The sequence below is a fragment of the Oryctolagus cuniculus genome, chromosome 5 (assembly GCF_964237555.1).
Source record: "Oryctolagus cuniculus chromosome 5, mOryCun1.1, whole genome shotgun sequence".
In the NCBI taxonomy this organism is placed as follows: Eukaryota; Metazoa; Chordata; class Mammalia; order Lagomorpha; family Leporidae; genus Oryctolagus; species Oryctolagus cuniculus.
This window is the reverse complement of record NC_091436.1, coordinates 21,448,385-21,474,837: the sequence shown is the minus strand read 5'-3', so window position 1 is coordinate 21,474,837 and position 26,453 is coordinate 21,448,385. Positions and strand designations below refer to the sequence as shown.

The 26,453-nt window shown below is 38.5% G+C and overlaps 1 protein-coding gene across 4 annotated transcripts in view; it reads left to right on the top strand.

The window, feature by feature from the left end:
- The window catches only part of ADGB (androglobin), a 215,760-nt gene that overhangs the window by 174,529 nt on the left and 14,778 nt on the right, over nucleotides 1–26,453 (top strand). For all 4 annotated transcript variants that reach the window (XM_051855270.2, XM_051855271.2, XM_008263621.4 and 1 more), the window contains 4 exons: nucleotides 620–731; nucleotides 20,591–20,763; nucleotides 24,402–24,578; nucleotides 25,433–25,535. In XM_051855270.2, coding sequence (XP_051711230.2) covers nucleotides 620–731; nucleotides 20,591–20,763; nucleotides 24,402–24,578; nucleotides 25,433–25,535 — 565 coding nt within the window. The remainder of the gene's footprint in view (nucleotides 1–619; nucleotides 732–20,590; nucleotides 20,764–24,401; nucleotides 24,579–25,432; nucleotides 25,536–26,453) is intronic.

Here is a 26,453-nt window from a genome sequence, read left to right as displayed (position 1 = left end):
GGACAATGGATCTGTTTTAAAGCAGCAGAAGAATGAATGAGATAACCATTAAAAAACAAAGTAAAAGAAACTTAAAATAAAATGTAGAAGAGAGGGATGATCATAAATCAACAGAGACAAGGTAGACTGTGGAGTAGGTGGTCCTGAGAAGATTACTTCCTTATAGAGAGAAATAAAACTTGTCCCCAACTAGTGGTAAATAAAAGCATGACCCAAATATCTTACAGACATAGTTGTGAAATAAAATATTAATCTGTGAAAGTAATAATAGGTGATATAGATGAATATTTGTGAATGAAAAGAAAAGAAATCCCTACACACCATCAACTTGGAGAAAATGCTCAAACTCATGGGCAATCTAAGAAGTGCAAAATATGACAGCAGTGAGGTTTCCCTTCAAACATATTACATTGCCAAAAAGTAGAAAGTCAGATAATCTCAGATGTTACTGTAAATGTAAGGAAATAAAACATTCATAAACTGTAGAATTATAGAACTTTTGAGAATATCTGATGTTATTTAACTAAATTATCATTCATAATCCAGCAAAGGATGCACTTATATGCCTAGCGCAAATACATACTATTTTTATTCTTAACAACTGCATTTTATTTCACAGAGTTACAAGTACATTATCCAGTGTTTGGTGTTGTATAACAGTTGGCCTCTCACTGAAAGTCAACTGACATTTGTTCAAGCACTAAAAGACTTAGAGAAAAATGATATCAAAGGTATGTTGTTCTGAATGTTTATATATACATTTGAATTGTTTGTAATTTAATGATAAATTTATCATGTAATTATTAAAATATCATTGCTTATAATTTGCATCGTATACTCTCTGGCATTTCTTGTTGTGTTAACTGTACGTTTCAATATTTTTATTGCTGGGTTTATTAGAATCAAATTTTATGACTACTTAGGACTAATTAAAACAGGTTTATCCTAGTTAACAATTACTTGTTTATTATATTTTATATACTTACTGATTATATATTGTATATATACAAATTACTTATTGATTATATTTTTGCGTGTTTTATATAATATTCAGAAAAAATTTCTATTTATAAAATTATATTTTCCCATAGTTATTGAGAAATTGTAACTCCCAAAATAAGCTCTTAAGATACTTTATAAATCCTTCAATTTCAGAAAAGCAATCTCGTAATGTAAGATGATTCTTTTTTAATATAAACTCTCCTCTGAATAAAGGAAATATGACATTTATGTACAATGGAATATTATACATAAAAAGGAATGAAATCATGTTATTTGCGATGACATAGATGAGTCTGGAGTTGAAATAAGCTAAACATAGAAATACAAATACTGCATGTGCTCACTCATACATGAAAGCTAAAAAAGTATCTCATAGCAGTAAATAATAAAATAGTGATTTCTAGAGGCTGTGAAACAGAGGTGGGGAGAACAATGAAAAGATGTGATTAGATACAAAAGCAGAGTTAGATAGGCAGAACAAATTCTACTGTTATAAAGCCCAATAGTGTGACTGTAGTCAACAATAATTTATTGCATATTTAAAAAGAGATAGAAAAAAGAATGTTTAATCCTTCCAACAAAAAAAGCTAGAATGATTAATTTTTGAGACAAGAATATGCAGATTACTTTAATTTTATTGTAACATGTCATACAGCTGGGTTGAAATGTCATACTGCACCTCATAACTAGGTTCAATCTTTATGTCTCATGCTAAAAATAACCTTCAAAACATATCAAAGATTCTCAAAATCGCAAGCAAGAATGATAGGTTGATTCTTTCACAAAAGAGGCTCAAATTAAAATCTCAGCCTCTACCCCAAAGCTTGATACCACCTAAGGTAGTGTGATAACTGAATCTGAAGGAACATGTGCTTTCCATTTATGGCCTTTGAAAGAGTAAATTGGATCATCCTATCAAGAAAATAATTGTGTGGGCCGGTGCCACGGCTCTCTAGGCTAATTCTCCACCTGCGGCACCAGCACCCCGGGTTCTAGTCCCAGCTGGGGTGCTGGATTCTGTCCCGGTAGCTCCTCTTCCAGGCAAGCTCTCTGCTGTGGCCCAGGAAGGCAGTGGAGGATGGCCCAGGTCCTTGGGCCCTGCAACCACATGGGAGTTGAGGAAGAAACACCTGGCTCCTGGGGGGTGAACCAACGGAAAAAGGAAGACCTTTCTCTCTGTCTCTCTCTCTCACTGTCTAACTCTGCCTGTCAAAAAAAAAATAATAATTATGTGCATGTCATTTGAAAATTATGCAAAAGAGTACAGCATAAAAAGTAAAAACCATTATGGGTGTCATAAAGTTTAATCCAAACACTGCATGGCAGCCTCCATCAAATGCTGCTTGGTCATTTTCCAGGAGTTTTCTTTTAATTCTATTTAAGTCATATACTTGTTTCACATATATCATATATACAGATTAAGAACATAGTAATACTTCACAACCTACCCTCCCTCCCACCAATACTCCAACCCTTCTTCCTACTCCCTCTCCCCTTCCCATTCTTAGTTTTCATAAAGATAAATTTCAGTTATTAGTGAATGTAAAGTTAACCCTATACTAAGTAAACAAGTTCAAAAACTAGTACAAAGAAAAAAAATTATTCCTCAAAAGAAGATGCGAGGATTGTAAACAATCATTGAATCTTGAAATGTCCATTTCACTCCAATACATTACATTTTAGATACTCTATTAGTTACTATGGATCAGGGAAAATATATTATGTATGTCTTTTGGAGACTGGTTTATTTCACTAAGTATAATTGTTTCCAGTTGTGCCCATCTTGTTGCAAAAGATATGATTCTTTGTTTTTTTTTTTTTTTGTATAGCTGAGTAGTACTCCATATTTTATATATATATATATACACACACATATATATATAAATATAGAATATTTATATAAATAAATAGATTCGGTCAACGGTCGATGGACATCTGGGTTGATTCCACATCTTAGATATTGTGACTTGTGCTGCAATGAACATGGGGGTAAAGATAACTCTTTCATATGCTGAATTCTTTTGGTTTGGGTAGATTTCCAGAAATGGGATGACTGGATCATATGTTAGGTCTATATTCAGATTTCTGAGGTATCTCCATATTGTCTTCCACAGTAGACACCAATTTACATTTCCACAAACAGTGGATTAAATACCTTTTTTCCGACATTCTCACTAGCATTTGCAGATTGTTGATTTCAGAAATGAGAGCCGTTCTGACTGTAGTGAGGTGAAACCTCACTTGGTTTTGATTTGCATTTCCCTGATGGCTAGTGATCCTGAGCATTTTTTCAATTTTTCTGTTGACATTTGAATTTCCTCTCTTGAAAAATGTCTGTTCAAATCTTTCCCCATTTCTTAACTAAACTGTTTAATTTATTGTTGTTGAGTTTCTTGAGCTCTTTATAGAGTCGGGATATTAATCCTTTATCAGTTGTATGGTTTGCAAATATTTTCTCCCCTTCTCTTTGTTGCTTTTTCACTTCGTTGAGTGTCCCTGTGCAGTGCAGAAGCTTCTCAGCTGAACATAATCCCATTTATCCACTTTGGCTTTGATTGCCCATGCTTCTGGGTCTTTGCCAAGAAGTCTTTGCCTATGCCACTGTCTTTCAGAGTTTCCCCAATATTCTCCAGTAATTTGGTCGCATCAGGTCATAGATTTAGGTCTGATTCATTTTGAGTGGATTTTGATGTAAGGTTAAGATATGTCTAGTGTCATAGTTTTGCATGTGAAGATCCGGTTTTCCCAGCACCATTTTTGGAAGAGACTGTCCTTGCTCTAGGGATTGATTTTTAGCTCCATTATTAAAGATAAGTTGGTTGTAGATACATGGATTGATTTCTGAAGTTACTACACATCTGTTTTTGTGCCAGTGCCAGACTGTTTTGAATATATCTGCCCCGTAGCATGTCTGGAAATCAGACATTATGATGCCTCCTGCTTGGTTTTTGTTGTATAAGATTGCTTTAGCTGGCACCGCAGCTCACTTGGCTAATCCTCCACCTGCAGCACCGGCACCCTGGGTTCTAGTTCCGGTTGGGGTGCCGGGTCTCTCCCGGTTGCCCCTCTTCCAGTCCAGCTCTCTGCTGTGGCCTGGGAGTGCAGTAGAGGATGGCTCAGGTCCTTGGGCCCTGCACACGCACGGGAGACCAGGAGGAAGCACCTGGCTCCTGGCTTTGGATCGGCGCAGCGTGCCGGCCACAGGGTGCCAGCCATAGCAGCCATTTGGGGAGTGAACCAATGGAAAAGGAAGACCTTTTTCTCTGTCTCTCTCTCTCACTGTCTAACTCTGCCTGTCAAAAAAAAAAAAAAAAAAAAAAGATTGCTTTAGCTATTTGACATCTTATGTTTCCATATGAATTTTTTTATTTATTTATTTTTTATTTATTTATTTATTTTCGTTTTTGACAGGCAGAGTGGACAGTGAGAGAGAGACAGAGAGAAAGGTCTTCCTTTGCCATTGGTTCACCCTCCAATGGCCTCCGTGGCCGGCCTGCTGCGGCCGGCGCATCGCGCTGATCCGAAGCCAGAAGCCAGGTGCTTCTCCTGGTTTCCATGCTGGTGCAGGGCCGAAGGACTTGGGCCATCCTCCACTGCACTCCCGGGCCATAGCAGAGAGCTGGCCTGGAAGAGGGGCAACCGGGACAGAATCCGGCGCCCTGACCGGGACTAGAACCCGGTATGCCGATGCCTATTGAGCCGTGGCGCTGGCCTAGTATGGACATTTTGATAATATTGATTATTCCAATCCATGAACATGGAAGATTTTTCCATTTTTTAATGTCTTCTTCTATTTTTAATGTTTATTAATTATCATCATAAAGATCAATGGCATTCTTGGTTAAATTTATTCCAAGGAATTTAATTCTTTTTGTAGCTATTGTTAATGGGATTGATCTTAGAAGTTTTAGAAGCTCTGTTTGCCATGGCATTGTCTGTTTATACAAAGGCTATTGATTTCTCTGTGTTAATTTTATATCCTGCCACTTTACCAAACTCTTTTATGAGTTTACATAGTCTCTTGTTGGAGTCTTCTGGATGCCCTCTATATAGTATCATATCATTTGCAAATAGCAAGTCTGACTTCCTCCTTTCCAATTTGTATCCCTTTGATATATTTTTCTTACCTAATAGCTCTGGCTAAAACTTCCAGGATTATATTGAATAGTAATGGTGAGAGTGGGCATCCTTGTCTGATTCTGGATCTTTGAGCTTTCCTCCATTTAATAAGATGCTGGCTGTGGAATTGTCAAAAATTCCCTTGATTGTGTTAATGAATGTTCTTTCTATACCCAATTTGCTTAAGGTTTTCACCATGAATGGGTACTGTATTTTATCAAAGGCTTTCTCTGCATCTCTGCACCTATTGACATAACCATACAGTTTTTGTTGTTCAGTTTGTTAATGTGATGTATCACATTGTTTATTTGTGAGTGTTGAACCATCTCTGAATACCAGAATAAATCCCAGTTGGTCTGGGTAAAAGAAATTTCAGGTTTGCTGTTGGAGTCAATTAGCTAATATTTTGTTGAAGATTTTTGCATCTATATTTATCAGGTATATTGATCTATAGATTTCAATCCCTGTTATATTTTCTGCTTTAGTTATTAAGGTGATAATGGCTTCATAGAAGGAGTTTAGAAGGACTCCCTACTTTTCAGTTGTTTTGAAAAGCTTGAGACGAACTGGAATTAGTTCTTTAAATGTCTGATGGAATTCAGCAGTGAAGCCGTCTGGTCCCGGGCTTTTCTGTTTTGGGAGGGTCTTTATTACTGCTTCAATCTCCATCTTGGTTATCTGTCTGTTTAGGTTTTCCAGGTCTTCATGACACAATTTTGGTAGGTTGTATGGGTCTAGGATCTATCTATTTCCTTTTTTTAACTTTTATTAAATAAATATAAATTTCCAAGTGCAGCTTTTGGATTAAAGTGGCTTTTTCCCCCCATAACCTCCTTCCGACCTGAACCATCCCATCTCCCATTCCTTCTCCCATCCCATTCACATCAAGATTCATTTTAAATTATCTTTATATGCAGATGATTGATTTAGAATACACTAAGTAAAGATTTCAAAGTTTGCACCCACACAGAAACACAAAATGTAAAATACTGTTTGAGTACTAGTTATACCGTCAATTCACATAGTACAACACATTAAGGACATAGATCCCACATGGGGAGTAAGTGCACAGTGACTCCTGCTGTTGACCTCACAATTAACATTCTTGTTTATGGTGTTAGTAATCACCCAGGACTCTTATCATGAGCTACCAAGGCTATGGAAGCCTTTTGAGTCCGCCAACTCTGATCTTATTTAGACAAGGTCATAGTCAAAGTGAAAGTCTCTCCTCCCTTTAGAGAAAGGCACCTCCTTCTTTGATGGCCGTTCTTTCCACAGGGATCTCATTCACAGAGATTTTTCATTTAGATCATTTTTTTTTTGCCACAGTGTCATGGTTTTCCATGCCTGAAATACTCCCATGGGCTTTTTAGCCAGAACTGAATAACTTAAGGGCTGATTCTGAGACCAGAGTGCTGTTTAGGACATCTGCCATTCTATGAGTCTGCTGTATGTCCCTCTTCCCATGTTGGATTGTTCTCTCCTTTTTAATTCTATCAGTTAGTATTAGCAGACACTAGTCTTGTTTGTGTGATCCATTTGACTCTTAATCCTATCATTATCAATTATGAACTGCAACTGATCACTTTGACTAGTGAAATGGCATTGGTACATGCCACCTTGATGGGATTGAATTGGAATCCCCTGGCACGTTTCTAACTCTACTGTTTGTGGCAAGTCCAATTGAGCATGTGCCAAATTGTAAATCTCCTCCCTCTCTTATTCCCACTCTTACATTTAACAGGCATCATTTTTCAGTTAAATTTAAACACCCAAGAATAATACTATGTTAATTAAAAAGTTCAACCAATAGTATTAAGTAGAACAAACAAAAATACTAAAAGGGATAAAGTAGTAAGTTGTTCACCAATAGTCCAGACAAGGGCTGATCAAGTCATTGTATCTCATAGTGTCCATTTCACTTCAACAAGTTTCCCCTTTGGTGCTCAGTTAGTTGTCAGGGATCACGGAGAACATATGATATTTGTCCCTTTGGGACTGGCTTATTTCACTCAGCATGATGTTTTCCAGATTTCTCCATTTTGTTGTAAATAACCAGATTTCATTTTTTATTGCTGTATAGTATTCTATAGAGTACATGTCCCATAATTTCTTTATCCAGTCTACTGTTGATGGGCATTTAGGTTGATTCCAGGTCTCAGCTATTGTGAATTGAGCTGCAATAAACATTGAGGTGCAGACAGCTTTTTTGTTTGCCAATTTAATTTCCTTAGGGTAAATTCCAAGAAGTGGGATGGCTGGGTTGTATGGTAGGGTTATATTCAGGTTTCTGAGGAATCTCCAGACTGACTTCCACAGTGGCTTAAACAGTTTGCATTCCCACCAACAGTGGGTTAGTGTCCCTTTTTCACATCCTCGCCAGCATCTATTGTTGGTAGATTTCTGCATGTGAGCCATTCTAACTGGAGTGAGGTGAAACCTCATTGTGGTTTTGATTTGCATTTCCCTGATTGCTAGTGATCTTGAACATTTTTTCATGTGTCTGTTGGCCATTTGGATTTCCTCTTTGGAAAAATGTCTGTTGAGGTCCTTGGCCCATCTCTTAAGTGGGTTGTTTGTTTTGATGTTGTGGAGTTTCTTGATCTCTTTGTAGATTCTGGTTATTAACCCTTTATCTGTTGCATAGTTTGCAAATATTTTTTCCCATTCTGTCGGTTATCTCTTCACTCTCCTGACTGTTTTGTTTTTTTTTTTTTTTTTTTTTTTTTGGTAGTAAAGAAACTTCTCAGTTTCATGCAAACCCAAATGTTAATTTTGGCTTTTACTGCCTTTGCTTCCGGGATCTTTTCCAAGAATTCTTTGCCAGTACCTATATCTTGCAGGGTTTCTCCAGTGTTTTCTAATAACCTGATGGTGTCAGGTCGTAGATTTAGGTCTTTAATCCACGTTGAGTGGATTTTTCTGTAAGGTGAAAGGTAGGGGTCTTGCTTCGTGATTCTGCATGTGGAAATCCAATTTTCCCAGCACCATTTATTGAATAGACTGTCCTTACTCCAGGGATTAGTTTTGGATCCTTGATCAAATATAAGTGGGCTGTAGATGTTTGGATTGATTTCTGGTGTTTCAATTCTGTTCCATTGGTCTATCCATCTGTTTCTGTACCAGTACCATGCTGTTTTGATAACAACTGTCCTGTAGTATGTCCTGAAATCTGGTATTGTGATGCCTCCAGATTTGTTTTTGTTGTACAAGATTGCTTTAGCTATTTGAAGTCTCCTGTGTCTCCATATGAATTTCAGCATCATTTTTTCCAGATCTGAGAAGAATGTCTTTGACATTTTGATTGGTATCGCGCTGAATGTATAAATTGCTTTTGGGAGAATGGACATTTTGGTGATATTGCTTTTTCCAATCCATGAGCATGGAATATTTTTCCATTTTTTGGTATCCTCTTCTATTTCTTTCTTTAAGATTTTGTAATTTTCATCATATAGATCTTTAACGTGCTTGGTTAAGTTTACTCCAAGGTAATTGATTGTTTTTGTAGCTATTGTGAATGGGATTGATCTTAGAAGTTCTTTCTCAGCCATGGCATTGCTTGTGTATACAAAGGCTGTTGATTTGTGTGCATTGATTTTATATCCTGCTACTTTGCCAAACTCTTCTAAGAGTTCCAATATTCTCTTAGTAGAGTTCTTTGGATCCCCTAAATAAAGAATCATATCATCTGCAAAGAGGAATAATTTAAGTTCTTCCTTCCCAATTTGTATCCCTTTAATTTCTTTTTCTTGCCTACTAGCTCTGGCTAAAACTTCCAGAACTGTATTGAATAGCAATGGTGAGAGTGGGCATATAATCTATCTATTTCTTCCACATTTCCCAATTTGTTGGCCTACAGCTCCTTGTGTTAATTCTTGTTGATTCTTTTATTTCTGCAGTATGTGTTGTTACATTTCATTTTTCAACTCTTACTTCATTGGTTTGGGTCTTCCCCGTCTTTTCTTGGTTAGTTGGGCCAATGGTGTGTCTATTTTGTTTATTTTTTCAAAAAATTAGCTGTTTATTTCACTGATCATTTGTATTATTTTGGGGCTTCAATTTTGTTTATTCTCAAATTTTAATTATTGCTATCCTCCTATTAATTTTGGGTTTAGTTTGGTGTAGTTTTTCTAGGTCTTTTAGATGCATTGATAATTCTTTTATTTGGTGCCTTTCCAATTTCTTCATGTAGTCACTTATTACTGTAAACTTGCCTCTCATCACTGCTTTTACTGAATCCCATAAACCTTGATATGATGTATTGTCACTTTCATTCATTTCCAGAAGGTTTTGTTTTTACTTCTATTTTGATTTCTGTGACTCACTGTTCATTAAGAAGATGTTGTTCAGTCTCCATGTATTTAAGTATGTTCTAGAGATTCTTGAGATGTCAATTTCCAGCTTTGTTTCATTGTGGTCAGAGAAGATGCATGATATTATTTTGATTTTTTTGAATTTGCTGAGACATGCTCTATGGCCTAGCATATTGTCTATCCTAGGGAAAGTTCTACTATTGATGAGAATAATGTGTATCCTGCAACTGGGACATAAAATTTCTGTAGCTATCAATAGGTCCATTTGGTCCATAATGTCAAGGTTCTGTTGCTTCTTCATTGATCATCTGTCTACATTTATTATAGTAACAACTTCCTGCTGAATTGATCCCTTAATCATTACACAGTGCCCTTCTTCATCTCTTTTAACAGTGTTTATGTTAAAGTCTATTTTGTCTGATATTAGGGTGGCTACTCCTGACATTTTTTGTTTTCTGTTAGCATGGATTATCTTTTTATATCCTTTCACTTTGGTCTTAATGTGTCTTTGTTGGTAAGATGTGTTTCTTGTAGGCAGCAAATAGAGAGTCTTGTTTTTTAATTTATTCAGCCAGTTTATCTTTTAACTGGAGAGTTGAGGCCATTTACATTCAAGGTGACTATTGATAAGAAATAGCTTGGCCCTGTATTTTCCCAGAAATATTCTCATTATTTACTTAGGATTTTGTTAGTACTTTTACTGGGGGATTTTGTGCCTTTACATTATTTCATAATGATGATTATTGTTCTGTGTTTCTGTGTGTAGCACATCCTTAAGCATCTTTTGTAAGGTTGGAAAAGTGGTGACAAATTCTTTCAATTTCTGTTTGTTATGGATGGTCTTTTTACACCTTCATTCATAAATCAGAGGTTTGCAGGGTAAAATACTCTGGGTTGACAGTTATTTTTCTCTTAAGACTTGGACTATGTCTCACCATTCTCTGTTAGCCTGTAGGGTTTCTGATGAGAAGTCAGCTGTGATTCTAAGTATAGATCCTCTGAATGTAATAAGGTGTTTCTGTCATGCAATTTAAAAATTTTTTTTATGTTTTACTGTGGAAAGTTGAGTACAATGTGTTGTGGTAAAGATCTTTTCTGATCATGTCTGTTAGGAGTCCTATGTGGTTCCTGTACTTGTATGCCCCTTTCTTTCTCCAAATTAGGGAATTATTTCACTAAATAGGCCTTCTTGTCCATTCTTTCTTTCCATACCTTTAGCAACTCCTAAGACCCATATGTTGGGTCATTTGATAGTACCTTTAAATTTCCAATATTGCTCTTTAAGTTTTCTAATTTCTTCTTGTTTCTTTTTTTTGTCTGAATGATTTCTAAAGATTTGTCATCTAGCTCAGATATTCTTTGTTCTGCCTCAAGTCTGTTGTTAAATATTTCTACTGCATTTTTTGTTTGATCTATTGAATTGTTCATTTCTAATATTCCATTTTAATTTCTCTTTAAAAATCTCAATTTCATGAGAGAATTGTCCATTCATGTTATGTATGGTATTCTGTGGTTCATGGATTTGCTTCTGATTGTTTTTTGAGTAATCCTATGGTTAATTTTTTGAATTCCATTTCTGGCATTTCATCAATGTCTTCATCTTCACATTCTAATATTGAAATGTTGTTGTATTCCTGTGGGGGTCATGATGTCTTACTTCTTTTTTTCTTGAATTTCTCTGTTTATTTTTAGTCATTTGTGCAGTTAATTATAGGTTTTTCCTCTGATTGCTTTTATTTTTGAGCTATGCTTCTGTGGCTTAGTGGAATGTATGTACTTTCAGTGAATACTAAGAGGTATGTGGTAGGTGTGGCCAAGGAGCTTTGGTCAGTTCTCCAGGAAGGGGCAAGTATCCAGGATAATACCCAAGTTGGGCATGGCCAATCTCTTGTTAACAGAAGGGTGGTCACCTCTGTTGGTGTGGTTACTCCCTCACCTTCTCTCCTCCAGGCTGAGCAATGCCTGGTGTTAGTCCCCAGTGTGTTCATTACTCATCCATTCCTCTGTATGAACTTCACAAATGATCTGTGCTGTCCTCACTTTGAGCACAGTTCCCACTGCAATGACCCACCTTAGATAACCAAGGAGCTCCTAGAATTTCTTGAATGAATGAAGGAACCATAAATGTATGCCACTTGCATTATCACTGTGCATATTTACTATCAAAGACCTGTTCCTTTGTTTACTAGCCTGTATTGTCCATGTTGACCTGACAAGGAAATGGTTAATAAAGGTTTGTTTATACAGAATTTAAGAGACTGCAGTTAGTTAGGGTTACTAGGCTTAACTTTTACTAAAAAGGACAGATTCTAGTATGGGTCAAAACCATCTCAAATATCTTATAAATAAGGATACCAAGAGTCCCTAGTTCCTTTTGAATGCATTGAGTGCACTTCCAAAAGCAGCACATTGCATGGTGTGAACACTATTTACCTCCTTTGCTGCCTTGCTCTGTCAGGCCAAGGACTGTGCCTCCCTCAGGTTCATCCTTATGTCTCTGGAACCAGTCTGAGGATTCTAGCAAAAGGTTACTAGAGGAGAGCTCAAACATGCTATGCTGGTGACAGCAGGTGTGCTTCCATCCCAATGACTTCTGGACTTGCTGTGTTCATAAGATTGTCAGGCCATGTTCGGGCTCAGCCAGAAAGTGCTGTGATCTTTGATCAATGTCTCAAGCAGACACAAGGAGGCAAAGTGTTAGCAAAGAAGCCAAAGTGCCCAGGCCTTTCCTCATTACAAGTGTGTGTGATATGTCAAACCTCCAGAGCAGGTGCTCAAACATTGCTATTTGAACACCTGGACATAGGACAGCTCAAGAGTGATATACAGGCAAAGCCTCGTGTGAATTCCCTAAACACAGTCTGGGAATATGAATTTTGCTGGAACATTTCTTCATTCTCCTTAATGTCCCCACCAACAGCCGACCTCATTGCCCAGAACACCCAAGCAGGTCTGAAGTACAGATTTGACAAGAACTGTATCTACCAGAGAAGAACACAATTATGTCATAAAGAATGTGAGATGGGAGCTGAAAACTCCTCTCAGGCCACCTCTGAACCTGAATATGCCCACTGGTTCCCTCCTATGGCTGTACAGGCCATTTGCCTTTTGATGCCACTGTCCTTGTCACTCCCTGAACCAGAGCTTCCAGTCCGACTCCCTTCTCCAGATCCTGGGCTCTAAAGGTTTCCTGAGCCCTATCACATCCCCATCCCTCGGCTTTTTATTTTTATTATTGATAGCTGTGAGTTTAAGCACTTTGATTAGTTCAGAATCTACCACAAATACCTCCAAACTTCTGATGGAAAATCAGTGAGGAAAATCTTAAATTGTATTTACTTACTCTTACTCTCATGCAACTCTGTGCTTTTCCTCTCTGTGTTCTTTTCCTGTCAGGCTGTCACTTTTAGTCTTCCTTAAATTAACCATTACCTTATGTTCACTCTCTATGGTCCAAATCAAAACTTATGTGCCCTTGAAGGATCTAGATCTTTTTTTTAACCTATACCTTTCAACCAAACCAAAGAAGAATGGAGTTCATAGAGTTAGGCACTGGCAACCTAAATTCCTATTACTTTTCAAAAATATTTACGTGGTTATAAAAGAAAAGGGAGTACAAACAGAAAAAAAATGAAGAAGCATATATACCACTATGTTAAAGTGGTTATTTCTGGGTGCTGGTACTTGTTAGTAATTTGTTTTCAGTATCTAAAAAAAATTTAAATTATAAATATGTATGTCAGAATTAAATGAGCATTCACTATTTTAATCAGGAAACTCAAAAGAAACTCCAGAGAGAGCTAAAAGTTTAATGAAATATGGTTAGTTGAGTGTTATTAGAGTCCTCCTTGTCTCTTAAATACTCTTCCAGAATTATTTCTAGTTTTCTCAAAAAGAAGGTGTTACTACCATCTCAATGTTACAGATAAAGAAATGAGGCTTAGATACTGTAAATAATTTGCCTAAGTTTTCATAGATAAGCAAGAGCAAAGTGAAGATTCCAACCTATAGCTGCCTTGCCCAGGATCTCTCTAGAAATCTCTATATTTCTGACTCCTAGTAGCAATGGTGGTACAGAATACCTGTTAATACTTTTTAAAGATTTATTTATTTATTTGAAAGGCAGAGTTACAGAGAGAAGTGGAGAGAGAGAGAGGGAGAGAGAGAAAGAGACTCACTACCCAGTTGGCTGCAATGTCTGGAGCTGCGCTGATCTGAAGCCGGGAGCCAGGAGCCAGGAGTCAAGAACTTCTGCTTCTCTGACATGGGTACAAATGCCCAAGCACTTGAGCCATCTTCTACTGCTTTCCCAGTCCATAGCAGAGAGCTGGGTCAGAAGTGGAGCAGCGGGACTTGAACCAGCGCCCATATGGGATGCTGGCACTGCAGGTGGTAGCTTTACCTGCTACGCCACAGCACCAGCTCCAGCTGCTAACATTTATATCAGATGCTTTAAAAAAAGTTTTATTAATTTATTTAGAAATTTAGAGTTACGGCCGGCGCCGCGGCTCACTAGGCTAATCCTCCGCCTAGCAGCGCCGGCACACCGGGTTCTAGTCCCGGTCGGGGCGCCGGATTCTGTCCCGGTTGCCCCTCTTCCAGGCCAGCCCTCTGCTGTGGCCAGGGAGTGCAGTGGAGGATGGCCCAGGTGCTTGGGCCCTGCACCCCATGGGAGACCAGGAAAAGCACCTGGCTCCTGGCTCCTGCCATCGGATCAGCGCGGTGCGCCGGCCGCAGCGCGCCGGCCGCGGCGGCCATTGGAGGGTGAACCAACGGCAAAGGAAGACCTTTCTCTCTGTCTCTCTCTCTCACTGTCCACTCTGCCTGTCAAAAAAATAAAAAAAAAATAAAAAAATAAAAAAAAAATAGAAATTTAGAGTTACAAAGAGGAGGGAGAAGAGAAGTAGAAAGAAAGGTCTTCCATCCACTGATTCACTCCCCAGATGGCTGCAGTGGCCAGGACTGGACCAAGCCAAAGTCAGGAGCCAGGAGCCATTTCTCCTGATTTTCCCAGACCACTAGCAGAGAACTAGAACAGAAATGGAGCAGCCAGGACACAAACCAATGCCTATATGGTTTGCTGGCACCACAGGAGTGACTTTACCTGCTATGCCACAAGGATAGCCCCTATATCAGATGCTTTTTAAAAAAAAACACTTATTTTTTATTTATTTGAAAGGCAGATTTACAAAAGAGATTGAGAAAAGACAGAGAAATAGGTCTTCCACCTGCTGGTTCACTACCCAAATGGCCGTATTGGGCAGGACTGGGCCATACCAAAACCAGGAGCCAAGAGCTTATTCTGTGTCACATGGGTGGCAGGGGCCCAAGCACTTGGGCTATCCTGCACTACTTTCCCTGGCTCATTAGCAGGGAGCTGGATCAGAAGTACAGCAGCTAGGATTCATATGGGATGCTAGCACTACAGGAGGCAGATTAACCCACTTCACCACCAAGCTGGACTCCATCAGATGCTTTTTAAAAAGTTTTATTTTATTTATTTATTTGAAAATTACAAAGAGAGGAGAGGAGAGGAGAGGAGAGGAGAAGGGAGGGGAGGGGAGGGGAAGGGAGGGGAGGGGAGGGGAGAGATCTTCCATTTGCTGTTTCACTCATCTGCTGGGGCTGGGCCAGACTGTAGACAAGAGTTGGGAACTCCTTCTGGGTTTCCCATGTAGGTGGCAGGAATCCAAGTACTTGGGTTGCCAATTGCTGCCTCCCAGGTACCTTAGCAGGAAGCTGGATAGGAAGTGGTAGTAGATTGTGATCCCAAGCACTCCCATACAGAATGCAGTTGTCCCAAGTAGAAGTTTAACCAGTTGTGCCGCATCTCCTGCCTCATTTGTCAGAGGACTTGTAAAGCCTTTAGCTTATACTGACACATTTAATTCACAACAAACTTAGGAGGAAGATGTTGCGACTGTTGTCATTTTGCAGATGAGCAAACTGAAGCACCAGCATCTAATTAGCTTACCCTAGGTCACATAGTTACTTACTGGCACCATTAGAATGTTGAATGGAAACTGAATATCTAGCAAGGACAATTGAATGGGGAAAATAATAATATACAGTTGTGCTGGTTTCAGGTATTTCTTGTGTATCCCATAAATAACTGTCTATTATTTATTTAGCTGTCTATGTTACCTTAGTGAGCATAAACATTTATAATTGGAATTTATTATGTTTTTCTTAAGATATTTTAATTGTCTCAATTTCAAATTATCTAGCATAATGGTAAGAAACTATAACTATTACATTACAATATTTAAGTACATTAATGAATATGTGTTAAAACATTAAAGAAATATCAAATAAAATATTGATACTTGAAGTGAACATAGTAGAAGAGTTCATGGAATAGAAAAATATAAAAATATAGAGTTGGATAACCGAACAACATTAAGGATATGAAACAGATTTTAAAAAGAAGTTGTTACATGGGGAAATACAGCACACTGGTTAATCTGGCCACAGTCCAACCATGATCACCTGGGTCATTTATCCTCTGTAAATTAGAATAACAATGCTTTCCCTCAAGGTTGTGAAGCTTCAAGATAATAAAGTTCCTGGAACTTAGTATCACTAAAAAAACATTATTATTATTATTATTATTATTATGTACTTCAGCTAGAAAATAAGTCATCAGAAATAATTATATGTAATTTCTTCTTTGAAATCACATTTGACAAATTTATGTATGAATGAGCAGCATTTAAATTAAATTACACCTTGCGTTGCATAATGCACTTGTTGAAAAGCAGAAAGCAAGGAAACACAAAAGTGAACTGTATTTAAAATGAATAGGAAAATTTTCTACTTGAAAGAATGTGCTGAGCCATTCTTTTCAAAGTCAAGCAGCTTTGAATTCAGAATAATCAGTCCTGAATATCATGTTTATAAAAGGGAATTTTGGTAGTCAACTTGATTAAAGTAAAATATATCAATATGTCAGCTGCTCTGCTTCAATATATTTGCAACTAACTCAAAACCTACACACTCTAATTTTAAGGGTATTATATACTTTAGAAAAATTAAGTTACTACTAACTTAAAATCATCAAATTAGCTTGCTTTTATAAGTTGAGTACTTTATGTCAAGAGGAAATTAATCAGTGATTTGTTTTATTAGTATATTGGTGACCTAACTTAACATGCTTATCCTAACATCAAAAGAATTCTTTTCCTGTTTACTCAATTAAACTCAACATTTAATGTCTATGAGAAACAAAATATTTCAATTTTTCAAAAATTCAAATTTATGGCCCATGATAAAAAATAAAGTCTGAACTACAGCACAGTCTACAATACTTCAGTTATAAATGTTTGTAAAACTTGGTCTCTGGTTAACATGAGACAACAGTGCCACCTCTAGTTTATTGCAGTTCAATACCAAAGTTTTATAAAAATTGCTTACTGAGATGACTGAATTTCACTGAGGTAGTGGACTGGAGGATCTGAAGCAAAATCATACTTAGTGATATCATCTGCTTTCATATGTAATTTGTGGTGTTATGATTTTGAATAACTTTGGCTAATAGGTTAGCTTTTATACTGTTGGTCTGTGCCTTTGAATACTACAGTATTTTCCATTTAATGGAAGCAAATACACTTAAATGTAAGACTCAGATTCTAAGAACTATGGATAATGAGAGAACAGAGCTTCAGAAATACTTCATGGGACAGCTTTAGATTTAATTTCAGCCAACATTTGTTAAGCATCTTAAAAACCCAAGATGAACGATAGTAGGTATGAGCCTATTTTTAATGTTCTGCATTGATTATTTTAAACACTTTGGTGATATTAGTTTCTCTGTCATACAGAGGAGGAACCTTAAGCCTAAAACAATGTAATAAACCTGCCAAAGTTAACCTGCCCGGTGGCTGAGCCAGGACACACTTCCAAGTCAGTCGAACAAAGGATTTTCCCCAGCAGCTGGACTTGTTGGCAGAAGGGCAAATTTCCCCCTTTGCCAAAGGGTGGTGCCCATAATCCTTTCACAGACTTCAGGGTCATCTGTGCCCAGTGTGAAAATAGCTCCTAACTGGACACCAAGTAATCAGTAAGATCTAGGAGATTTTTACAAATACTATTATAGTGGAGTGACTCACAGGAGATGGTTGGGTCCTTTGCGCTAGTGCTGACGGAACTCTTGTCAGTAAGTGACAGATCCCCTCTGTGATGTTTGAGAAGTAAAAGACAAAGAAACATGGAAAGGATTCATGGGTATTGTTTTTCCTCTACCACTTGGATATCTCATTGTTAGAGAGAATAGAACTTGAAGCAAAGACCCATCAGGTTGGGAACAATAAGGGTATCTCATAGATGTAACCAGTGGTTCTCGAAGTGTGGCCCATGGATCAGCAGCCACAGCACCACACCTGCTTCTGTGAAAGATGCAAATATGCGGGCTCCATTGCAGACCCACCACATCTATCCAGAGGGACAGTGCGCAGAAATCTGTTTTATAACAGATCCTCCAAGTGCTGCAAGATGCAGGCTGAGCTTTGAGACCCATTCTTGTGAAAGAATTTCAGCCGCTGTGAATGCTAAGCCATTGCTGTTCTTCCCTTCAACCCACTCCATTGCAGCACTTGCTTCGAACAAAAGAGAAAACTGTACAGACTGCTTAAAGTGGGTTTCTCAGAGCATGAACCATAAGACATCTAAATCAAAATCACTTGATTTTTTGAATTATAGATTTAAAAATCTAGACCCCATGTCAGATTACCAAGTTGGGCCTGGAGATCCGAATTGTATAAGCTCCCTCGCAGGCTCATCCCACGAGGCTGGCATGCTGTTCGCGTGGTTGGGGCAATGGAGCTCTTCGGCTAGAGACACGTTTCGGTGACGATGTCTGCTTTATTAACAACCATGCGCAGTTTCTAAAGGGCAGGCAGAAGGGGCGTAACTAATTCAGGGCAACACTAATTCTACAGAAGGAAGCCGATATTGGTGCTGCTATGCTTCTCCAATCAGTTTGAAGGCCACATAGCTTTCCTGATGGGCCTGGGCCACACCCAGGAGCAGTTTACCTAATTGGCAGAGGTGGGGGGAAATGTGCCCAGGGCTCTTGCCACCTGCCAGCAGCCAGGCTGCAGGTTGCCTCCCAGCAGGCATGGCACGCCTTGCCCTCCCAATCTCCTGCCTGGGCAGGGCAGGCAGTCTCACAGGATCACCCACACTCCCTGGGTGATTTTTACATTGACCAAAATTGTGAATTGCAATGTTACAGTAAGCACAGCAGTAGCAGTGTCAGAGTTACCTGGCACCAAAAGGTAACGACTGTTCTTCCACCCAGTTGTTATGAGGTTATTTATCCCGCACTGGCCTCAAAGGGGGTTTTAAAATATAGTCAACTCAACAATGTCTTGGAATGGAGATGACCAAGACCTCAGTTTCACCATGGCAAGGACCTAAGGCAAGTAGCTGTGGCCCAGGAGGTTGGGAACCACCCAGTTACCTCATTTTGAGCTGCAGGTGAAGGATCGTACTGCAACATCTGTGGATGGTACGGAAGGCCTAGCAATACCAAAAGGTAAAAATCCTGAAACCCGAGGCTTCCATTTCTATGCAAGCAGTGTTTCCTCAACTGTAAAGTTTTGGCTGTCAGGGATACCGAAGAACATAGGGGAAAAGTGCCCTTTGTGGCCTCCTCTACCCTGTAGCCTGGGTTTCTGATGAAAGAAGGTTTTATCCTGTAACTCCTAGAAATGCCTTTGTCTTTTTTCTCCTCTTGACCTGGTTCCAAAGCTCCTTATCTCTAACCTTTGCCCTTGTCCTTGTTCTCATTTAAATAACCTTGTTATCTTTCTGTAGGTTTATTTTTCTCACTTTTCCACTCACAAGTTAGACCAATGCATTTCTGTCTTGCCTGACCCCATCACTGGAAAGAGTCAGACTGCTTAGAGTGGAATCTTGCTTCCTTTGCAGAGCTCTGGTAATCCCATGCAGTGATGTTCCAGTCAGCTGCGAGACACAGCCTGTGTAGGAAGCAATGGCACAAAACAGCAATCAAAATTTACCTGGACTGGTGTTACTAATACCAGAAAAAAAAAAAAAAAACAAATTTTAAGACAAAAGAAAGCTACTAGAAACAAAAAAGATTTTACAATAGAATTCAAAATACAGGACCAAAAAGTGTTAGAAATGAAAGAAAAAAAAGATAATTGAGCAATAATAATTATTACTTTCAATACTCTAACTTTAATAATGGATAGTGCAAGCAAACAGAAAATCAGTATGGTAATAGAAGACTTGGGTAACACTGTAAACTCACTTGACCTGACTGATTTCCATGGAATACTTCACTCAATAACAGCAAAATATATATTCTTATCAAGTTTGCGTGTGGACCTTTGTGCAAGACAGGCCATATAGAAAGCAATTAAACAAGTCTCAATAAATCTAAAAAGTATGGATATTATACAAGTGTATTCTGTAGTCATAATTAAGGAAATTGGAAATTATCAAGAAATAAATTTTGGAATTTCACAATGCTATGTGGAAATTAAACAACAGATTCCTGAGCAATAGGCAAAAAACAGAACTCACAAGAGAAATTGAGAGGTGTTTAGCAAGGGATGGAAAAGTAAATAAAACACATTAAGATAAGGAATGCAGTGGAAGCAGTGCGAGAGGAATTTATAGTTACAAATAACTACTTTTAAAAACATATTAAATCAATAAGTTTCTGCCTGAAAAAGAACTGTAAAGTTAAAATAAAAAGAAAAGAAAACTAAGGCCAAAGCAAGCATAAGGAAGAGTATAAGATTAGAAAAGGCCTGAATTCAGTGTTGTGCTGGAGGTACAAGCCAGAGCAATCAGCAAGAAATGAAATAAAATGTATATATATTATAAATAATTTGATACTAGCAATGTTTGCATAACGTTATGAATATACCAAAGACCAAAGTCAACAACTTAATGACCTCAATGGTGAGCACATGGTATATGACTTACCTCATTTTTATAAAAACAAGTCAACATCTTTTATAATACCAAACAGATCCTTATTTGGATTTATTTTTAAGGAGAGAAATTCAAATGGAGAAATTCAAATGTGTTACATTTTCCTTGCTTGCTCTCCTTGATCCTTCATAAAATGATTTTATTGTTATATCATGATTCACTGGTTTTCATTTTTACATCTCTTCCAGCTCATGCAGAGAAACATGAAGAATTAATTACGATGGGAAGCCCGGATTCCCATGCCAGCAGTGACAGTCAGAAATCTTCAGGAACATCTAAAACAACAAGGAAGGGCAAAGAAAAGTCTTCCGAGAAAGACAAGACAGGCAAGGAGAAACCAGCACCTCGCTTTGACCCTCAGGTGGGCGTAATACTTTTTTCCTTATGCAGCCACTTAATGAACATTGGTTCTTTGGGTCTCTGCTTGCCCATCTTTCCTGGGGACAAAACAGTGAAAACTTCATCTCCTTGATTCCAGCAGTCAGCTCTAGATTTCTTGGAGATATTTCAAGAAACCTTTCCTAAGCTTTTGTCGCTCCCCGTCTTCACGGAGGAACGACACTAAACCCTGCCTAGGTTTCCTATCCGAGTCACAGCACCATTATGTCGCTCCCCCTCTTCGCGGAGGAACGACACTAGACCCTGCGCTGTTCTTTTGTCTGCTCGGCCCTCCCCGGGTTTGCTGCTGGTTCTTCCTGGGTTGGCTACCAACCCTTCCACCTCCGTGGAAGGGCGGTTCCCCCTGCCACTTTCCCCACTTCCGCGGGGGAGCGGCACACCGCCGGCCGGCTCTCTGGGGGCTGCACAGGTGTTCCTTCAGATAGATGTTCCCCTTAGATGTTCCTGGTGCATGTTGTCTCTCTCCTCCTTTATAGTCCTCTTCCACCAATCCCAACTCTGCTACCCACACGCCGAGTACGCTGCTCTCCTCCAATCAGGAGCAGGATCAGCTCCTGCAGGTTACTGGTCGAACTGGAGGCAGCTGTGTAGAAGCTGTTTCCTCCTCTCTCAGCGCCATATTGTGGGAGAGCAGATGCATAGAATAAGTCTTAATTCGAGTAACTTAGTCTAGTCCGAGTTGCTCCCCACAGCTTTTTTCCCAGTTCAATATTGGAAAACATGAATTGAGGTGGGTGTTTGGCCTAACAGTTAAAACACCCATATCCCATATTGGAATGCCTAGGTTTGATATGTGGCTCTGCTCTTAACTCCAGCTTTTTATTAATGCAGACACCAGGAGGCAATGGTGATGGCTCAAGTAGTTACTGCCACCCAAATAGGAGATTAGTGTTACAACCCTGGCTCCAGATCAAAGTGTGGAAATTTGGAGTGGAGAACCAGCAGATAGGGACATGCTGTACTATCTCTATCTGATGTCCATCTGTCTATCATCTCTATCTCACTCTGTTATTTGTCTTTCTGGCTCACAAAAGAATAAATCTTTTTTAAGCTTAATTGAATAGGGCAATATTCTTGGAATGTGGGCTTCTAACATGAATATGATATAGTCACAGCTCCACAAACACCCAAAGTCTAACAGGGTAAACAGAGACTATTAATGCTAGACATTGTGCAGTGATAGAAAGGGTAGGTACCTAACCCAGCCTCTTCCAGGAGGAACTGAACCTTATTGAATCAATGAGTACAGACAGGCTAAGGAAAACATGAACTCAATCAGTGCATATTTTTGCAGCATGAGGTTGAAGGGTGGGTGAGAGTAACCTGGAAGAAAGCACTGAGCCCTATTAGAAGACTGGGCATTTAAGACAGCCTAGATTCCACAATGCTTTCAGAGGGCCAGTTACATAACTGCAGTGGTTATGGGAAAGAAATGCAAATTTGAGGAGTGCAAACTCAGGCCTAAAGGCATTCAAATTCAAGTGACATAAAAACACTGCACACAAATTAAGATATCCACAATGACAAAATCTTTAATTGCTTTGATCAGTGCAAAGGTTAAGCAAGACTGGAACATGGGGCATTTAAAACTGTACTGACACAATCAGACTTACATTTCAGATACCAGGTAGCTTTTATAAGTCTGGATTTTAAGGGGATAAAGCTAGAGATGAAGGAACCATTCAAGAAAGTATTATAGTAGTCCAACCATCAGAATGCAAGATGCACCAGGTATAGAAAAAAAGAATGGAAGGAGAGGACAGATCAAGAATCATTTAGGAAACAAAAAAGAAGTGTCCTTTTTAGTACAAAGTGGGTGTTAAAAACAAGAGGGAGGGGCTGGCGCTGTGGTGCAGTGGGTTAACGCCCTGGCTTCAAGGGCCAGAATCCCACATGAGCAATGGTTCTAGTGCCGGCTGCACCACTTCTGATCCAGCTCTCTGCTATGGCCTGGGAAAGCAGCAGAAGATAGCCCAAGTTCTTGGGCCCCTGCACTCGCACGGGAGACCCGGAAGAAGCTCCTGGCTCCTGGCTTCAGATCGGTGCAGCTCCAGCCATTATAGCCAGCTGGGAAGTAAACCAGCAGATGAAAGACCTCCCTCTCTCTCTGCCTTTCCTCTCTCTATGTAACTCTGACTTTCAAATGAATAAATAATTCTAAAAAAAAAAAAAAAAAAAAAAAAACAAGAGGGAACAGAGTTTAACACCAAGGTTTCCAGAAGGAGTGTGTCAATGGGATGACAGTACTACTAGTAAAATTGATAATAAAGGAAAATTAGCAAACAATAAGAAGATAGGATGATTCAGTTGCCCCAGACTCCACAATTGGAAAAACCTATCCACTTGCATTTGAAAGATTTTACTTGGAGTTTATCACTAGAGACATGGAGAACTGAACAAGCTTAACCGAGGTCTTAGCCCTGTGGTTAACACATGTGGTCTTCCCATAAGTGTCTTCAAAGTACCCCCTTCCTCCCAGAAAAGTGTTTGACAGACTCATTTATTAAGAAATTTAAAAGACAATAAAAGATAATGCATTGTGTTCTATACAAAGGAAGACAGAGAAAGACTTGCAATTCCACAGTTGGTTGTCCTAAGACCATATGGGAATATTGTTGAAAGCAAAATCTTCTCAGGGACACTGAAACAAAACTGAATCCAAAAACTTTATCCAGGGGTTGCACTCACCCCTCCTTCCCCAACTCTGTTTTTTGACATGGACCATTGACAAACTCTCAACCTATGTAAAGTGCTCCGTAACCACATCAGTTTTAAGGCTCTCCCCACCTGCTTGCCACCAATGAGCCTTTCCCTGGAGAAATTGTCAAGCCCTGCTATTTCCAGCCTATGGTCCATTTAAGTGATTTTATGAAACATCAAAATGTTGACTTTCATAATAAATATATAGCAAGTATATTCAGATATGGAAATAATTGGTAGTCCTCCTCTCCAGTTCCTGAAAAATGCCATGAGTAAGCATAAATATAATTTATAATTTTACTTTGTACAAGTTACATACAGGAAAATATACAAATCTCAATAATACAATGGGTTTCAATAAGTGTATTTACCATGTAATCCTTGCCTCTGCCAAGGTATAGATTATAGATCATTTCTACAAGTTTACAAATTCTCTCAAACATCCTTGCGGTTGATTGTGTCACCCCTTCTCCTGACCTCATCAAATACTGATCTACTTTCTGTCAGCATAGATTTGCTTTGCCTCTTCTGATATTTCATACAAAAAGTCATACCACATGTACTCTTTTGTGTTCAACCTCTTCATCATGATATAATGTCTGTGTACAAGATTCAACTGAATTTTAGTGTATATCAATAGTTTATTACTCTAAGGTTAAGTGGCACCCAATTATATGTGTATATTATAAATTATTTATTCATCTGTTAATGGATACTTATGTTGTTTCCATTCTTGTTATTATTGTGGATAAGACTGCAATGAAGATTTTTTATAAGCCTACAAATAGATGTTTTCATTACTCTTGGGTAAATAACAACTAGTGAAACTGTAGATTATGAAGTGAAATTAGACCCCTTTGAAAGCAGAAAGCATTCACCCCAAATCGTTTATTTTATCAGATATCTACTGTTCACTCTCAACAAGAAGACCCAAATAAACCCTACTGGATTTTGAGGTTGGTCACTGAACACAATGAATTTGATTATTTTGAAGTGAAAAAAGATACAGAACGAGCAGATGAAATCCGAGCCATGAAGCAAGCCTGGGAATCAACTGAGCCAGGAAGAGCAATCAAGGTCATCCAACTCTGACAAGTTGTCACTTTTTACTTTTCATCCTTAGGCATGGTCTGAAAGAAGAGCCATGTTGGCAAAAACATATAATCTTTCAGTTAGGGATGGTATCTGGAATTTTATCAGACATTGATCAACTAAACTACATCTCAACACATTGTGAAATATTACCTTCTTGATACCAGGAGGAATTGCAAAAGCAAAGTACATAATGATGATACTTATAGGCCCGATTATGCACTACCTCTTGTCATATAGGCAGGACTATATCAACATCTGTTCTTAACACTGCCAAATAGGAAAGCATAAACCTGTGTAACAGATGCTTGCATATAATTTGAGCATCCTTAGATCTGCCTAGATAAAATGCATTAATTGCCACCTTACTGCCACAGTGAAGCATTCTGGCTTATCTAATTGTTCCACATCACAACTCAGTGTCATTGAAGCAGATGAAAAAGATCCAAGAACAGTAAGATAGCAGTTTTAATAGTTCTTCTTCATCCATTCATTCTCAATAATAACTGTCAAAATCATGAATGATTCACATTTTGAATTTCTTTGAAAATTAAGAAGAGCTACTCAGATTGAAACTGCCCCATTCAATTCACATTTTCCTGTTTCATTTGAGTATCATTAATATGTTATTGCCTGCATTGGCTATTGATTTTCAAAGAGCTTAAAAAACTAAGGGGTGGACATTTGCCTAGTAGCTAACATGCCTACCTTTGGTATCTGAATCCTTGGGTTCAATTCCCAGGCATTCTCTCTTTCGTCTTTATGTCTCTCCTGATCAATTATTTTTTTAAATGATAACCATTTCTTTAAATAAATAATTGGTAACTTTTGTCCTTTAGGCTGCTCAGGCTCGTTTGCACTACCTCAACCAGTTCTTTAAGAAAACACCTTATTCTGAGAGAGGGCCTACGACTGAGAGCCAAACTAAAGCTGCAGACGAAGGTCAGTGAGTCCTGCGCCACTGTCTCAGAGCACACAGCTGTCTCATGAACTTTTTTAAAAATACCCAGTGGGTCTTGCTAGGTTACAAGGAAACATTGCAGAATCTCTTCTCTTCAGGATTCTAGAAAGTTGCACAATTTCAGATAATCATATGACCAGTGCTTCAATGATCAAATCACTTTCATTTAGTTTCTTGTTAAATTCTGCATCTTCTTCTCCTAAGTAGGCATTTGTCCCATTTAAGAAAAGATGAAACAAGAGATAAGGGCATAACCTAGTTAGATGGTGCCATATTGAACCTGAATGCAGGATCACTACTGTGTGTTTGGCACTTTTCTAATAACAATAACAAGAAGATAATAGTACAGTTAACTGTGTTTAGGGAGCAATTGCTTTGAGCCTGGCACTAGGCCTTACATACTTTATTTTATTACATCAACCTATTGAAGTGTATGAGGTTACCTCAAAAAGTTTGTGGAAATAGGATTCAAAACTAAGTTCATTTTGGTGCAAAAATCTTTGAAATTCATGTATATGAAGGCTCTTCAAAAAGTTTGCAGGCCTTTTAATTACTCCCGTATTATGGCCTTTCATTCAAAGCAGACTATAACATGAGTTAGCTCATCTGTGACTGATAAATAACAGAATACTATCTACATAGGTGGACATCATGGTAGGTTATGTACTTTTCCTAGGGATCTGGAAGTGGGAGTAGAATTACAAAGTTAAAGAAAAACCTCCTCTCTTTATGACTTCATATGCAAGAGCCCTTTTTGTCAATATTTTGGGGCAATTTTAAATAAGGGCCTACACACTGATCCCCCTCCCTAGAGAGGAGTTCCCCATCTATGCACAGTTCTCGGCACAGGCCTGTGGCACATCCTCCAAGGCCCATCTTAACAACCATTCTCACAGTTC